General features: G+C 43.2%; 1 protein-coding gene across 1 annotated transcript in view; it reads right to left on the reverse strand.

The window, feature by feature from the left end:
• LOC122802503 (multidrug resistance-associated protein 1-like) overlaps nt 1-16,958 on the reverse strand; it is a 1,262,326-nt gene that overhangs the window by 737,599 nt on the left and 507,769 nt on the right. The window contains exon 9 of the mRNA XM_044072155.1: nt 514-660. Coding sequence (XP_043928090.1) covers nt 514-660 — 147 coding nt within the window. The remainder of the gene's footprint in view (nt 1-513; nt 661-16,958) is intronic.

Raw genomic sequence — 16,958 nt, forward strand, 5'->3', positions numbered from 1 at the left:
ACCAATGGTTCCTACGGCAATGAGAAATCTTCTTAGCTCATTACACCATTTTAGATCCAATGGATGCAAGTGCTGAAATTATTTTTAATGGTAGACAGAAAAAAACCTAAATAAAATATGTCACTTGTCACACCCACTTCAGAAACTATTTCAATGATCATGATATAGATTAAACATATGGTATTCCCTAAGTATACAAACACACACATGCGCACACACACAAACATATATACATACACACATGCACATGCACACACACATACACACGCACGCATACGCACATGCAAACACATACATGCGCACACATATACCCACACACACACATACACACACGCACAAACACTCATACACACACACACACACACACACACACACACACACACACAGAGGTGTGTATATATATATATATATATACATTACTGCTTTGTGTGGTGTAGTATTTAAATGGAATACATTCTACAGGGTTTGAAATGCCTCTGTGACCCAACCTTCTGCAGAGCTAAGCATTCTTACCTGAACAACAGTCGATATGACGGTTGGTAAATCAAACAAAGGCAGCCGCAAAATGTTGAAAAGTGAAATGGATGTAAATACTTTGGATGCAGTTAGAACGTTTGCATCATCCAGCATGACATACATCCCAAACGTAGCCAGTGAAACCTATTGGGAAGAAAGCAAAGTCAGAGAAAACAGTCTTCTTTCAGAAAGCAGCATTTGTACTTTAATATCTTTTTTTTACTCTTAGCCACATTCCATTGCTTAACTTCATTGTCTTAATCAAAAAACTTTTTTACAGTGAAAAAGGCATCAGCATTCTAACTCAATGTAAGCCTGCATGCCACAATGCAGACATATGAAACTATACCAAGTCTCTGTAGTTTCTATAAATGGCACTACACAATGCATAGTTTCTATAAATGGCACTACACAGTGCAGACATATGAGACTACACCCAGTCTCTGTAATTTCTATAACTGGCACTACACAATGCAGACATACGAGATTACACCCAGTCTCTATAGTTTCTAAAAATGGCACTACACAATGCAGACATATGACACTACACCCAGTCTCTGTAGTTTCTATAAATGGCACTACACAATGCAGACATATGAGACTACACCCAGTCTCTGTAGTTTCTATAAATGGCACTACACAATGCAGACATACGAGACTATACCTAGTCTCTGTAGTTTCTATAAATGGCCCTACACAATGCAGACATATGAGACTATACCCAGTCTCTGTAGTTTCTATAAATGGCACTATACAGTGCAGACATATGAGACTATACCCAGTCTCTGTAGTTTCTATAAATGGCACTACACAATGCAGACATATGAGACTATACTCAGTCTCTGTAGTTTCTATAAATGGCACTGCACAATGCAGACATATGAGACTATACCTAGTCTAAGTAGTTTCTATAAATGGCACTACACAATGCAGACATATGAGACTACACCCAGTCTCTGTAGTTTCTATAAATGGCACTACACAATGCAGACATATGAGACTATACTCAGTCTCTGTAGTTTCTATAAATGGCACTGCACAATGCAGACATATGAGACTATACCTAGTCTAAGTAGTTTCTATAAATGGCACTACACAATGCAGACATATGAGACTACACCCAGTCTCTGTAGTTTCTATAAATGGCACTACACAATGCAGACATATTAGACTACACCCAGTCTCTGTAGTTTCTATAAATGGCACTACACAATGCAGACATATGAGATTATACCTAGTCTCTGTAGTCTCTATAAATGGCACTACACAATGCAGACATATGAGACTACACCCAGTCTCTGCAGTTTCTATAAATGGCACCACACAATGCAGACATATGAGACTATACCCAGTCTCTGTAGTTTCTATAAATGGCACTACACAATGCAGACATATGAGACTACACCCAGTCTCTGTAGTTTCTATAAATGGCACTGCACAATGCAGACATATGAGACTACACCCAGTCTCTGTAGTTTCTATAAATGGCACCACACAATGCAGACATATGAGACTACACCCAGTCTCTGTAGTTTCTATAAATGGCACTACAGAGTGCAGACATATGAGACTATACCCAGTCTCTGTAGTTTCTATAAATGGCACTACACAATGCAGACATATGAGACTACACCCAGTCTCTGTAGTTTCTATAAATGGCACTACAGAGTGCAGACATATGAGACTATACCCAGTCTCTGTAGTTTCTATAAATGGCACTACACAATGCAGACATATGAGACTACACCCAGTCTGTGTAGTTTCTATAAATGGCACTACACAATGCAGACATATGAGACTACACCCAGTCTCTGTAGTTTCTATAGATGGCACTACAGAGTGCAGACATATGAGACTACACCCAGTCTCTGTAGTTTCTATAACTGGCACTACACAATGCAGACATACGAGACTACACCCAGTCTCTGTAGTTTCTATAAATGGCACTACAGAGTGCAGACATATGAGACTACACCCAGTCTCTGTAGTTTCTATAAATGGCACTACACAATGCAGACATACGAGACTACACCCAGTCTCTGTAGTTTCTATAACTGGCACTACACAATGCAGACATACGAGACTACACCCAGTCTCTGTAGTTTCTATAAATGGCACTACAGAGTGCAGACATATGAGACTATACCCAGTCTCTGTAGTTTCTATAAATGGCACTACATAATGCAGACATATGAGACTACACCCAGTCTCTGTAGTTTCTATAAATGGCACTACACAATGCAGACATATGAGACTACACCCAGTCTCTGTAGTTTCTATAAATGGCACTACACAATGCAGGCATATGAGACTACACCCAGTCTCTGTAGTTTCTATAAATGGCACTATCATTGAAATGGATTTCACTGCTGATTGAAATTCCCAGATCTCTATATCTATCAACAGTAGTGAAAGTTAGATAATCAAAGATGATAGCTTTATTAACTGCAACGGGACTAAAAAGCATAATATTACTAATCTGAGTTTAGTTTAATCCATTGCTCTTCAACCAATCACTAACTGCAGAGATATACATTGACATGATCCATAATCCTTAACTGATGTCATAAAACATGCATTTTAACACCGTCACTATACTTTGCTAACCAACAACTGTTTGATAATGCAAAAAAGAAGACAAGGACAAAGATCCTAATGAACTGAGAAAACAAATACTTGACAAGATACATGACTGATATCTGGGAAAGTCTGAAGAAAGAGCAAGCTATATAATGTTTTGACCATGTATGTCAACATACATAGAACAAGCATGTGAAGGAAGAATTGCTACTCTGCCATACCCAATCAGAAGGAAGAATTGTTACTCTACCATACCCAATCGGAAGAAAGAATTGTTACTCTACCATGCTCAATCTGAAAGAAGAATTGTTACTCTACCATACCCAATCTGAAGGAAGAATTGCTACTCTACTATAGCCAGTTTCAAAGCATCAGTGAAGCAGAGGGGCACTGATCAGCTCCATCTCAAGGAAGCTATGTATCTTGTCTGCATGGATTATTATTCCAATCAAATTGTTACACATACAGCAATTATAACAGGAGGTAACCATATGAAATATCAGGACTAGCTAGAGTGAGCCCCGAAATACTGAGACTAGATGTCCAAATGATCAGACTTACATATACTAAGTCCAAGATGCCATTGCTTGGAATATTTCCTTTTCTTCGACGTATGGGGATTTCAGAGTTGGTATAAGTTCGGGTGAGTAGGGGTATGCCCCTCACATGGAGGGTGAAAAAGAAATTTTAAGGAGAAGAGAGATTTTTGATATTCAGTCTTCTCAGGGTTTTTGGACTTTTTTCACAGCTTTTCAGCACTCGGCATTTCGAGTGCCATAATTTTTAATTAGGAGGCATAACTGGGATTAATGTGCTAAATCTGTCTTCTCAAGACAGGGAGTAGCTAATGTTCTCATATCTAATAATAATTTCAGATGCAAGTCAGGAATTTGGATTTCTGCAAGAGTGGGAACTTAAGCATCCAGACTACACTATCATCAGTCTAATGGCAAATGGTAAGCTCTATCCAAATTGTGAAGAATGTCCTGAGAAACAGTCGTAGCTAAACATCTGCAGACTGTCATCTCACAATTCTGGAACAAGTAATACTTCACTTTACGGACTCACTCTTTCATCAGCTCAGCTGTTGATGGACAGCAGCCTGAGAAACAGACTGCCGACTTTAACTGTACTGCTAATGCATGAAAATCGATAGTCAAATAAATGCTGCAAAGAAACCAGCGGTTACAAAAACGTTAGCATGAAAGAAATATTAAGAGGCTACTAGATTCACAGACTGGAAGCAAAATAAGAATCCAAATGTCCAAACAAAGTCCAACAAGCTGAATGTAAGGCGCTTAGTAAAGACGCTGAACCAAAATCCTATGAAGTCAGGTAGGATAAACTTACACAAACTATCACAGACATTAATACAAAACAAATAAGTCAAAACTTTCAGAAAAATGAGCAACCAAAAGAGTCAAAAATAGGCCAGTCATGAGGAAACACTCTAATAATTGTGATGGTCAAGCTATGCAAAGAAAGAGAGAGAGACTCCTGATGTCATGTCCAATTTGACAAAAATGAGCACCACAGTGCAAGAAGTGCTACCCCAAAACTAAAGAGCAGATGCCCAACGCAGAATACCCTCCTGATATGTTCGAGAGATACATATACTTTTCCAAACATATGACTTGGACTAAATAAGGAAAAGTTCCAGCATTAAAAATGTATCTGTCTGTCCCTCTCTCTCTATGTATATACACATATATGTATACACACGCACACACACATACTTATGTGAAAAAATGAATTTGATGTTAACAGTCCAGAACATGCTACAGTTAATTTTCACTACTTAGTGTGATGTCATGCATGCTGTCTCATCCATCTAAAAAATATGTATAAACGTGTGTGTGTGTGTGTGTGTGTGTGTGTGTGTGTGTGTGTGTGTGTATATATTTATTTAATTTTCATCTGTTTACCGGGAGTGTCTGATTGGGCTGGAGGCCCTTTTTCGGCAGAGGCCCGGGGAGAAAAGCTCCAAGTTGTACAAAGAACAGACAACAAAAAAAGAGTTCATACAAACATTTTAAAAATACAAAAACAGAACAGCCATTTATACAAAGATCAGAGATAAAGGTAGTTGGTTTAAAAATAACACAGGACAGAGAATGTGTAGGACGGTTCAAAAAGTCCTGTGCTTTCTACATACACATAGACACACACACAAACGCACATAAAACCCAAGGAAAAAAGTACAGTTGTGCAAAATCTTACCATAACAGTAGACATCCTTCTCTTTACTGTTGCAGTATTCCTTACATTAGGGATTCCCTGCCTAGGGCAGCCTGACTTTCAGCCACTATACCAAAGCCTTTAGGATGCATAGGGTACACTGGACATCACACATATGCCCTCAGATTACAGCGTAAGGCATAAAGGTGCCATCCAGATGTACCATCCTCAGAACTGAGCACCCCAGTCGGAATGCCATTCTAAGTACAAGAGAGAAACAAGCTCATCCAGAAGGGAAAAGAACCAGGGAATGGAGGGAGGGAGTGAGTACTGAAACAGTGAAGAGAAGAACATCTACCGTTATGGTAAGATTTTACACAACTCTACTGTGTCCTTCCACTTCACTGTTGCAGTACTTCTTACACTAGGGAGAGTGAAGAGATTCTACACAACTGTACTACGTCCTTCCATATCACTGTTGCAGTACTTGTTATATTAGGGAGAGGCCAAAGCTCAGGAAGAAGGGAGGAGGAGGAAGGACCAGCAGAGCTCTCTAGGAAGCCATGAAAGATGACCCTAGCAAAACCAGCTCAAGCTCTGGACATTCCATCTAACTTATAGTGCTTGGTAAATGCATGCACAGAAGCCCAGGTAGCAGCCTCAAGAATAGAGTTAGCATCCATACCCTTGAAAACAGCACCAGACGAAGCCACATCCCTAGTAGAGTGAGCCTTAACAGAAGGAGGAAGGCTCTTACCATGAATAAAATAACAGAAAGTAATGGCTTTAGATATCCAAGAAGGAAAAGTCTGCTCGGAAACAGCCAAAACTAGAGATCTAGGATGAAAAAAACCAAAGAGCTGATCAGATTTACATAAAACGTTGGTCTTATCCAAATAAAACCTCAGCTGTCTATGTACATCCAAGGTATGGAAAATTTATTTTATTTTATTTTATTTAAAGCTTCTTACTAGCAGATTTTAGAGAAGGGAAAAAAGTGGGCAAATAAATAGACTGATTAATAGACAGTTCATTCACTGCCTTGGGCATAAAAGAAGGATTAGTACTAAGGGACATCCTGACCTTATGAAACACTAAAAAAGGAGGACAAGCCATAAGGGCTTGCAGCTCAGACACCAGTCTAGCAGAAGTAAGGGCCAACAAAAACAGAGCCTTCCAAGAACAATGTTGCAAGGAAGCTGAAGCTGCGGGCTCAAAAGGAGCCTGGGTTAATTTCTCCAAAACAAAAATAAGATCCCAGGGAGGAGAAACTGACTTTCTGGGAAGTCTAACATGAACAATGCCTTTTAGAAACTGTTTAGCCTCAAATCTAGATGCCAAAGGAGGTGCTGCTAATGGCAGACAAGCAGAAAGACCTGACAAGTGGGCCTTCACAGAGGAACTGGCCAAGCCAGCATGGAGCAGTTCACCCAAATAAGATAGAACCAAAGGAACATCCACAGAAAGTGGATCCAGGTTACAAGACAGACACCAAAAAGATAACTTTTTCCATTTGGATAAGTAGGATTTCCTAGTAGTGGGTTTCCTGGCCTCCTGCAAGATCCTAAGCACGTCCTCAGAAAAAAAGGTGCCCATAGGGAATCAAAATCCTATCACCCACAGTGTCAATTGAAGATAGGACAGGTGGGGATGGATAAGAAAGCCATTGTTTTGTGTGAGTAGCTCCACCCTGTGAGGTATCTTGTAACGACTGCCCTTGGCTAAATGCAGAAGAAGAGGGAACCAGTGTTGTCTTGACAAAAAGAGAGTCACTAACATGATTTTTGGCAACATCCTGCTGAATTTTGAGCAGGACATTTTGAATGAGACAAAGGGGATGGAAGGCATAAAGAAATATCCCCTTCCAGGAGAAAGAGAGGGTGTCCATATTCCACACCAGGGGACCTGGAGCTCTGGCACAAAAAAAAGAGGAAGTTGCTTGTTGAGAGGAAAGGCAAAACGATCTACTTGAGGAGTACTCCACTGATGGACAGAAACACATCCCTGTGAAGCATCCACTCATGAGATTGTGTCAAGGAGCTGTTCAAAAAGTCTGCCACTATGTTCCGACATGAGGGAATAAAAATTGCCTGAAGTGTCACTTGTTACTGGACAGCTAGTTCACAATCCAGAAGAGACAACCTGCAAAGGCAATAGGAATTTGTCCCCCCTTGTTTGTTGACATACCACGTAAGTGTGGTATTGTCCATAAACACCTTGAGAGGCCCTGGAGTAAAAAGACGAAAAGCTTGAAGGGCTAAGAGGAGAGCTCTCATCTCCTCAATACTGATGTGGTCTTTCTGTTGCTGAGTTAACCAAAGGCCCTGCACCTTTAGAACAGTGAAGAAGCCCTCCAGCCCATGGATGAACCATCAGAGAACAGCTCCTGTGAGGGGAAGGGGAGGTCAAAAAGGGAGCCCTGGGTTGAGGGACAACTGTCAAATCCACCACTGAAGTTCCAGCTTGAGGCACAGAAGAAGAAGAACTAAGAAATTCAGAGGATGAGAATGGTGAAGCCAAACTGATTTCAAAAACCACTGAAATTTCTTCATGTGGAGTTTGGCTAAAGGAAGCATCAGTATGGTGGAGGCTATGAAACTCCGAGCTCTCAGAAACTCTCTGGCTGAAACTGAAGTCAGAGGAAGAAGGGATTGAAAGAAGGCAATGACAGTTAAGGCCTTGGGAGGAGACTCGGAACAGTCTGGATCCTGCATCCAAGAAACACACGGTCTTGTGACAAGAGTCAGAAAGGATTTCTGAAAACTGATAGTGAATCCCAGGCTTTGCAGGAGGGAGATGGAAAAACAAAAATGCTGCAGAAGAATGTCTGAAGAAGAAGCCTGAAAGAGCAGATTGTCAAGGTAAGGGAAGACCTGCAATCCCTGTAGTCTGCAAAATGCAATCACAGGAGTAAGGCATTTGGTGAATACCCTTGTGGAAGCAGAAAGGCCAATGGGCTAAGCATAGAAATGAAAATGTCAGAAGCAACACAGAAATAAAAAACCTTCTTGAAAAGGGGATGAATGAAGATAAGCACCCTTGAGGTCCAGAGATACCAGAAAAGTCATCAGCAGCAGCAAACAAAAGCTTGTTATCTAGAGGAGCATCCATCAACTTAGCCTTATTATCATCAGGCAAAGGATGAAGTATAAGCCAAGAATACCTTCTCATCACTGAACCAAAAGCAGCAGCCCTAGAAGAGGCATCAGTTGCATCATAACTATATTTGATAGAACGATGAGCCACCTGAGAAGAAGCTCCCAATAAAGAAGTGCAAAAGTTTTCTTTTCAGAGTCAGGGCATTCAGAAATAACCTGACAGGCCTGAGAAAAAAAAAAAAAAAAAAAAGAGTCAAAATAAATCTGGACATATGGGTCTGATAATTAACAGCCCTACAAGCAAGAGTAGCAGAGGTATACACACCCTTTTACTGTCTTTCTTAACCCTACTGCCTTTATCAGAGGGGAGCAACTTAGTCAAAGGCAGTAACTTAAACTACAATAGGGTTAGCAGAAGGACATTTTTAAAGAAAAGCACACTCCTCAGGCACCTTATAAAACCTGTTTTTTTGGGAGCAGGAGGCTGAGAATCAGCAACCTTGGATGAAGAAGAAATGGCATCCAACAAGGCAGCCAAAACAGGAAGAATTACGGACCTCTGAAGCCTGGGCACAATCCCATTTAAAAAATCCCAACATTTTGGAAATTATATCCCCAAAGGAAATCTCTTCAAAAGGAGTGTCTGGACTGTTGGACTCCTCTTCATCAGAACCACAGTCCAAAGGAGAAGGGATTTGTGAAGAATAAGTAAGGGTCCCACATCTGAATCGTCCTGCTTCTCAGAGTAATCCTGTTCCCTAGACCACTTAAGAGGAATAGGAGACCAAAGGGGGAATGGCCATAAAAGCAGCAAACAGACCCTGAATGAAATTCTGTCAATCACTTTGAGGGTCCTTAGGAGAAGGAGCAATACGCTGAGTCTTTTGTTTTTTTCTTCAAAGGTGTTAGAGCGTATTTAACAGTGAATAAAAGATTGAAATTAATTCTGCTGTAAATATGCTGAAAGATAAAGCACAGAATAAAAAGTTAGCTTAAATATATGTATAGAATTTAGCAATGTAAAATGGGCATCCATACTATATGTATAACAGACAGGCTTCTTCACAGCATCAGCAAAAAAGCCTAAAAAGGCAATTCTGGAAAGCAAGTATTACATGCTTTTCCCATGTTTACAGAACAGTTTATAAACTCAGCAATACATGATCTTTTACAAAGCTGTTTCACAAAACATGTTCTTCCACAGTATCAGTTCCTCAAAAATATCAGCAGCAGAACAGTTTGGACAGATGTTTCCTTTCAGACTTCTGTTAATGAACATCTTTTTATAAAATCAGCAGAAAAAACATTCTGATTGCGTGCATTTCCACATCAGCAGAAATGATTTCAAAGAAGGACAATACTGCTTTATAATAAAACATTTCCTTAAACAAGTCTGGAAAGTAAAGTATTAGCAGAAAAAGAAAAAAGCAGGATCTCAAGTGCGTGAGAATAACAGTACAGAAGAACTGTAAATCAAATTTTGTTAGAGGTATTTTGTAGGAATTCAGGTTCCGAGGTAAATGGAGAATGGAAAGTCATAAACCCATCATCCATATCAGTTATAAAGGAAAAACTTTGCACATTAAATTTGCAGACTACAGCCGTACGTCTTGTTTGTTATAAAAATAAGTTATTTATTAGTAACTATGCTTACAGTGAAATAGTATTGCGCTGCAAAATATATTTCTTTATCAGTGTGCAATTTGGTGCTTTAAACAGACTACAGATGCAGTCATGCAAAACTCTGAGTCTCTGATACAGCAGTAAACACCCAGCAAGACTTTGTGTCTTAAGAAGCCAGGCATGTTGTGATCAGGGCCTAGGCAAGGAATAGAGTACGAATGAAAATCTTTATGAGGTATTTGGTTTCCACAAGAAATACAATTATTAACTTTTTCTGACATCGGTATGGAGAAAGAAAAAAGTTTCCCCAAGGGGGTACTTAGCTTTAGTGAAGACTTCGGTTCTGAAACTCAAACTTGAATATTTCAGGAGTCGGACGACTGGTACTTACGAAATGCTTCTGCTTCGGGCACCGCGCAGCAAGAAAGACTAAAGAAAATGGAGACAGCAACCGACGCAGGACTCAAGACTTTGAAATTCAGGCCTACTGAGGGCAGCCTGCCAGCAGATTACCCAAATGTAATGACTGCAATAGTGAAACATAAAGAACATCCAGCAACGAAGCAAGCAATCTGATCAATGACCAAGGATGACATTTGGACTGGTGGCGAGGAGGTTCTGAGGATGGCACATCTGGATGTCACCTTTATGCCCTACAGTGTATGCGGGAGTGTATGTGTGACATCTGACATACGGTTTGGTATACTGGCTGAACGTTGGGCTGCCTTAGGCAGGGATCCCTAATGTAAGGAATACTGCAACGGTGAAATGGAAGGACAGTAGGTACTTCTTAAGCATTGAAGGTACTGGCTGAGCCTTCTTAAAACAAAAAAAGAAGTTATGTCCTTACCATAACATTCCATGTGGAGTGTTCATCTCACCTTTGTTCTTACACACGGGTTCGGAGCCGATCCTCGGCTCCGAGTCGGCCGCATCGCAAAGCTCTGCATCTCAGAGAAGCTCAAGACCAGACTATATCCCACAATCCTCCCTGCCATTACTCAGATCTAGTTGCAAACAAACCAGACCGATAAACCAATACCTCAGGTGCAAGAACTACACACTCTCTCAGACATCCAGAGATACTCTCTCACCATAGCAAAATAACCAAGGGAAGTAGCACATACCCCATGAGACACAGAACCATATATCCCGGAAGGGGTTAAGACATTTCAATCAGAGTCTAGTCCTACCCGTTCTTCCAAAACACGTGGGGAAGGGAAGGGAGGGAATGTAAGAACAAAGGCGAGATGAACACTCCACGTGGAATATTATGGTAAGGACATAACTTCTTTATGTGAGAGTGTTCAATCTCACCATTTGTTCTTACACATGGGTAGCGTCCCTAGCTCCGTCACCCCGAGTGACTCATGGAAGAACGTTCCTAAGCACAGTGGAGCCAAAAGATGTCCTGTCTTTGAAGGCTTTGTCAACTCTATAATGAGTGATGAAAGTATGTGGCTTAGACCACGTGGCTGCTGCACAAATCGTGTCCAAAGGCAAACGAGCTGCATGAGCCAAGGAAGTGGAAACGGATCTGGTAGAATGGGCCTTAGGTTTGGTAGGTAAGGACTGATTCGACTTAGAGTATACAAAGGCTATACAATCAGCAAGCCATTTAGATAATGTACATTTTGTAATTGCCATGCCCTTTTTATTGTCTGCAAATGCGACAAAGAGCTGATCTGTCTTCCTGTAACTTTTAGTCCTATCCAAATAAAATCTTAACTGCCTGTAAACATCCAACTTGTGCAGCATATACTCCAACTTGTTAGTATGGTTCGTGAAGAAGGTAGGGAGTTCTATGGATTGGTTAATATTTGTGTCGGAACATACCTTTGGAAGGAAAGATGGATTTGTACGCAAAGAGACTCTATCTGGGTGGAAAATCAAGTAAGGTGGTCTGACCGATAATGCTTGCAGGTCTGATACTCTTCGAGCTGAAGTAACAGCTACGAGAAAAAGTGTCTTCCACGATAAGAGCTTTAGGAGGCAGGACAAAGCAGGTTCAAAGGGTGGCAACATGAGTTGTGACAGTAACAAATTTAAACTCCATGGAAAGAAAGGCTTCCTGACGGGCGGCCGAAGATGGAAGGTTCCTTTCATAAAGGCCTTACAAAGTCTGTGAGACATAATGGGAGAACCGTCCTCACCAATATGGAAGCTCGATATGGCGGCCAACTGTACTCTTAGTGTGGAAGTAGAGGCTCCTTCGTGAAAGAGGATAGATAAAAATTCCAATACTTTATGTAAAGGAGCTACCAGGGGGTCAAAGCGCTGGCTAGACGCCCAGTATACAAAGCGTTTCCATTTACTCCTGTAGAGTTTTGTAGTGGAAGCTTTATGAGAGGCTACCAGAATGTGTTGAACTGCCGGAGAAAGTAGATAAGACCTGGCTAGGCAGGGAAGCAGAGCAGCCAAGCTGCTAGTTTGAGGGATTGAAGAGACGGGTGAGGAACTCCCGACGAATGGGTCAGTAGATCAGGTACTGGGTCCAGAATCCACGGTTCCTCTGTTTGATGGGCTCGAAGAAAGGGGAACCATATCTGCCGAGGCCAGAATGGGGCTATGAGTATTATTGTCCTTTCCAGGTTCCTGGCTTTCTGTAGAAATCTGGGAATCAAGGGGGTAGGTGGGAATGCATATAAGAGACCCGGGGGCCAATTGTGTATCAGTGCATCCCTGGGGACATCCCCCGGAAGGGGTAGAAGGGCAAAATAGCTTCTGCATTTTGCATTCAATGGGGAAGCAAATAGATCGCAGCAAGGCTGGCCCCATCTGCGGAAGATCTTTTCTGCCATCTGTGGATTGAGGGACCACTCGTGAGGTAACAGGATGGCTCTGCTCAACCTGTCCGCAATGACATTGGATGACCCCGGGATGTGCATTGCTATCAGAAAGCAACCCGTGGACTCTGCCCATTGCCAAATTCTCATGGCCTCTCTGCATAACGGGTAAGACCTGGTTCCCCCTTGCTTGTTTATGTACCAAACCACAGACATGTTGTCCGTCTCAACTGCCACTGTTCCTAGAGGTAAGAGGGCTTGGAAGTGTTGCAACACCAGGAACACCGCCCTCAGCTCCAGAACATTTATGTGCAGGCTGTACTCCATGTTGGACCATTCCCCTTGGACTGTTCTTCCCTGAAATAGACCCCCCCACCCTATCAGAGAAGCGTCCGTAGTTATTGTGGCCGTCGGACTGGGTAGAACAAACGGACGACCCATAGTGAGATCCTGACTGTACACCCACCATGAGAGGTCTCGTCTGCAAGAGTCTGTTATCAGAATCTCGTGCGCTAGGAGTAACTGCTGGAAGGACCACTGCGCGAAAAGCAGCCATTGGAGGAGCCTCATGTGTAATCTTCCCATAGGAACTGCGATCAGGGACGCTGCCATTAGTCCCAAAACCTTCAACACCAGTTTGACCGGGGCTTTCCTGCTCTGTAGTAGAAGAAGAACCTGTTGTTTGAGGGATGACACCCTTATTGGAGGGAGCTTTACCAGTGTTAATCATGTATCTAGGTCTGCTCCGATGAATGAAATATGCTGTGAGGACGATAAGGCAGACTTTTCGAAGTTTATCGAAATCCCTAGGTGGGAACAAAGGTCGACTGTGTAGTCTCTGACTTGTATGAGGCGATGCTCGGTGGTGGCGGTGAGGAGCCAGTCGTCCAGATAGGGAAACACCTGGAATCCTTGTCGTCTCAAGTGAGACGCAACCACTGCCATGCATTTGGTGAATACCCTGGGGGCTGAGGTGAGTCCAAAGGGCAGAGCTCGAAACTGAAAGTGACTGGCTCCCAGCCGGAAGCGCAGGTGATCGCTGGATGGTCTGGTCATTTTGATGTGGTAGTATGCGTCTTTGAGATCTATCGAGCACATCCAATCGTCCTTCTGTAAAAATGGAAGGATCGATTGAAGCGTGACCATCCGGAACATTTCCTTCTTCACGAAGGTGTTGAGATTGCTGAGATCTAAAATCGGTCTCCAGTCCCCTGCCTTTTTTGGAACTAAAAAGAACCTTGAGTAAGTTCTGGATCCTCTTTGGTCCACCGGGACTGGTTGGATGACTCTTTTTTTGAGCAGCTTTGAAATTTCTATTGCTGCTGGGCTTCGCAGATGGGGTGGCACATCTGGAAACCTTCTTTGTTGAGGTGGAGTTGATATGAAGGGGATTTTGTATCCTCTGGTTACAATGCTTTTTACCCAGGAATCCGATGTAATATTTAGCCAGGCCTGTGGGTATAAAGCCAAGCGACCCCCGACTGCCTCCAGAGCAGGACAGCCGGGCCTCCGTTCAGGAGTGCTGGAAAGGCTTCCCAGGGACGGTATCCCTGTCACCTTGGTTATGCGGACCCCCTCTGCCGCCGGGGCGGCGTCTTCCATTTCTACCCCCCCTGCCTCTGGAGGGGGCATCACTCTGTGTGGCTTGGAAAGATCCCTGAGTCTTACAGAACCACATTTTTCTCCCTCGTTGCCCTTTGGGGTATGGTCTAGTTGGAGCAGAAAAACGGACCCCGACAGCAGACAGGGTCTTTCCCTCTTGCTCACACCGAGTCAGAGTCTACTTCACCTTGGGCCCGAAGAGTGTGGTACCATCAAAGGGGGCATTGGCAAAGGAAGACTTGAAGGCTTCGGCAAAGGAGCACAGATGCATCCAGGATTGTCTTCGTAGAGCAATCGCTGAAGCTGCAGCTCTACTCGATCCTTCGGCCACATACGAGATGAGCCTCATGGATGAGTTTACTATGGAGGTAAGGGTGTTAAGTTGTGCTGTTACCTTATCTGAAACAGCAGCATCTGTGTTACCCTGGAGGGTATCTGTCAGCTCCTTGATGAGATCCCTCTGCAGACGTGTGAAATGTGTCAAATAGTTTAGCGAACGCATGCAAAAAGTTGCTGAACTAAAAACACGCTTCCTGTATCTGTCCATAGTCCTAGAATCCTTATTAGGAGGATGAACAGATGAGGAAGACTCAGACATCTCCTTTTTCATGGCTGCCACTACCACCGTAGCGTCGACCGGAACTCCCTTGGTGAGATAAGTCTTGTCCTGGGGGGCGGTGATAAATTTGTTTGGTTTTCGAGGAACTGGTTCCACTGTGTCAGGTGTCTCCCACGCCCTTCGAGCAATCAATTCCATTAATTCATCGAAGGGTGGAGTCACCCAGGAGGTAGAAGGTTGAGCCCCAAAAGCCTTCAGCAGCACCGTAAGTCCTCAGTGCGGGCTAGGGACTGCCAATCACCCCTTTGTTTTAAGATCTCCAGGATGTCCGCAAATGACACATCCTCAGAGGGGGATTTTGGGGACCCCTCTGCCTCATCCAGGTCGGTGTCAGACGTTAGAGATTCCTATGGGGAATCTATGTGCCTCCTCTTGCACAATCTTTTCCTCGGGACCTCATCAGAGGGGGCTTCCAGTGAGGCCTCCAAGGAACAGGGGGAACCATCTGGGGGTGGCTGAGGCAATGGGGCTCTACGCTTTGGATGGGTCATGGGGGCAGAAACAGAAAGCGGCCCTTTAGGGGAAGGAGAAGACACCTCTGATGAAGTGGTTGTCTGTGCAGACAATACCTTCCTCATAAGGTCAAAAGCCCCTGAACCCCGGGCCGAGGACTCCCCCGGTTCCGAAGAACACGGGGGCATCCCAGACACGGGGGCTGTGGGCTCCGACCCTGAGGACGGAGCTGAGCCAATCTGCACCGAGGCCCCGAGAGGGAGAGTCGGCACCGAAAGGTCGGTACGACTCTCTGTCCCGGAACCGAGGAGAGACAGTCGGCTCCGCGACTCACCTACAGGTTCCGAAGGAGTTGAAGTCAATGGTGTCGATCGTGCAATGGACGGTTTCGGCACCGAGGGCTCCACTATACCAGCAAACATCACAAAAACAACTCTCCCATCACTCAAAAAGGTCCTGAGGTGAAAACTGTTCAGGCAATCCTTTTGCTCTTGTCCCACATCCGTACCGTAAACCACCCACAAAACATAAAGCAATCATCACTTACCAGTTTAGACTTCAAGCATTTAATCCTACCTAACCTCTGCCATTTCCCACTAAATCCAGCATTTTATACCTCCACAGAGCAACCACATCTAAGCTTACCAGATACAGCACTGCTCACTTCTTGAATTGTTCATCTTGCAACAGTTACTGCTGCAGAAATAATGGGCGTGAGTACTATGCTCAGGTGTGTTACAATGGGCGTGAGTACTATGCTCAGGTGTGTTTTTATTTATATTTCATTCACGGCTGCAGAAACAACGGGCGTGAGTCCTATGCTGAGGTGTGTTTTTATTTATATTTCATTCACGGCTGCAGAAACAATGGGCGTGAGAACTATGCTCAGGTGTGTTACAATGGGCGTGAGTACTATGCTCAGGTGTGTTTTTATTTATATTTCATTCACGGCTGCAGAAACAACGGGCGTGAGTACTATGCTCAGGTGTGTTTTTATTTATATTTCATTCACGGCTGCAGAAACAACGGGCGTGAGTACTATGCTCAGGTGTGTTTTTATTTATATTTCATTCACGGCTGCAGAAACAATGGGCGTGAGTACTATGCTCAGGTGTGTTTTTATTTATATTTCATTCACGGCTGCAGAAACAATGGGCATGAGTACTATGCTCAGGTGTGTTTTTATTTATATTTCATTCACGTCTGCAGAAACAACGGGCGTGAGTACTATGCTCAGGTGTGTTTTTATTTATATTTCATTCATGGCTGCAGAAACAATGGGCGTGAGTACTATGCTCAGGTGTGTTTTTATTTATATTTCATTCACGGCTGCAGAAACAATGGGCGTGAGTCCTATGCTCAGGTGTGTTTTTATTTATATTTCATTCACGGCTGCAGAAACAATGGGCGTGAGTACCATGCTCAGGTGCGTTACAACGGGCGTGAGTACTATGCTCAGGTGTGTTTTTATTTATATTTCATTCACGGCTGCAGAAACAATGG

The sequence above is a fragment of the Protopterus annectens genome, chromosome 5.part0 (genome assembly GCF_019279795.1).
Source record: "Protopterus annectens isolate FY-2018-M chromosome 5.part0, PAN1.0, whole genome shotgun sequence".
Lineage (NCBI taxonomy): Eukaryota > Metazoa > Chordata > Ceratodontiformes > Protopteridae > Protopterus > Protopterus annectens.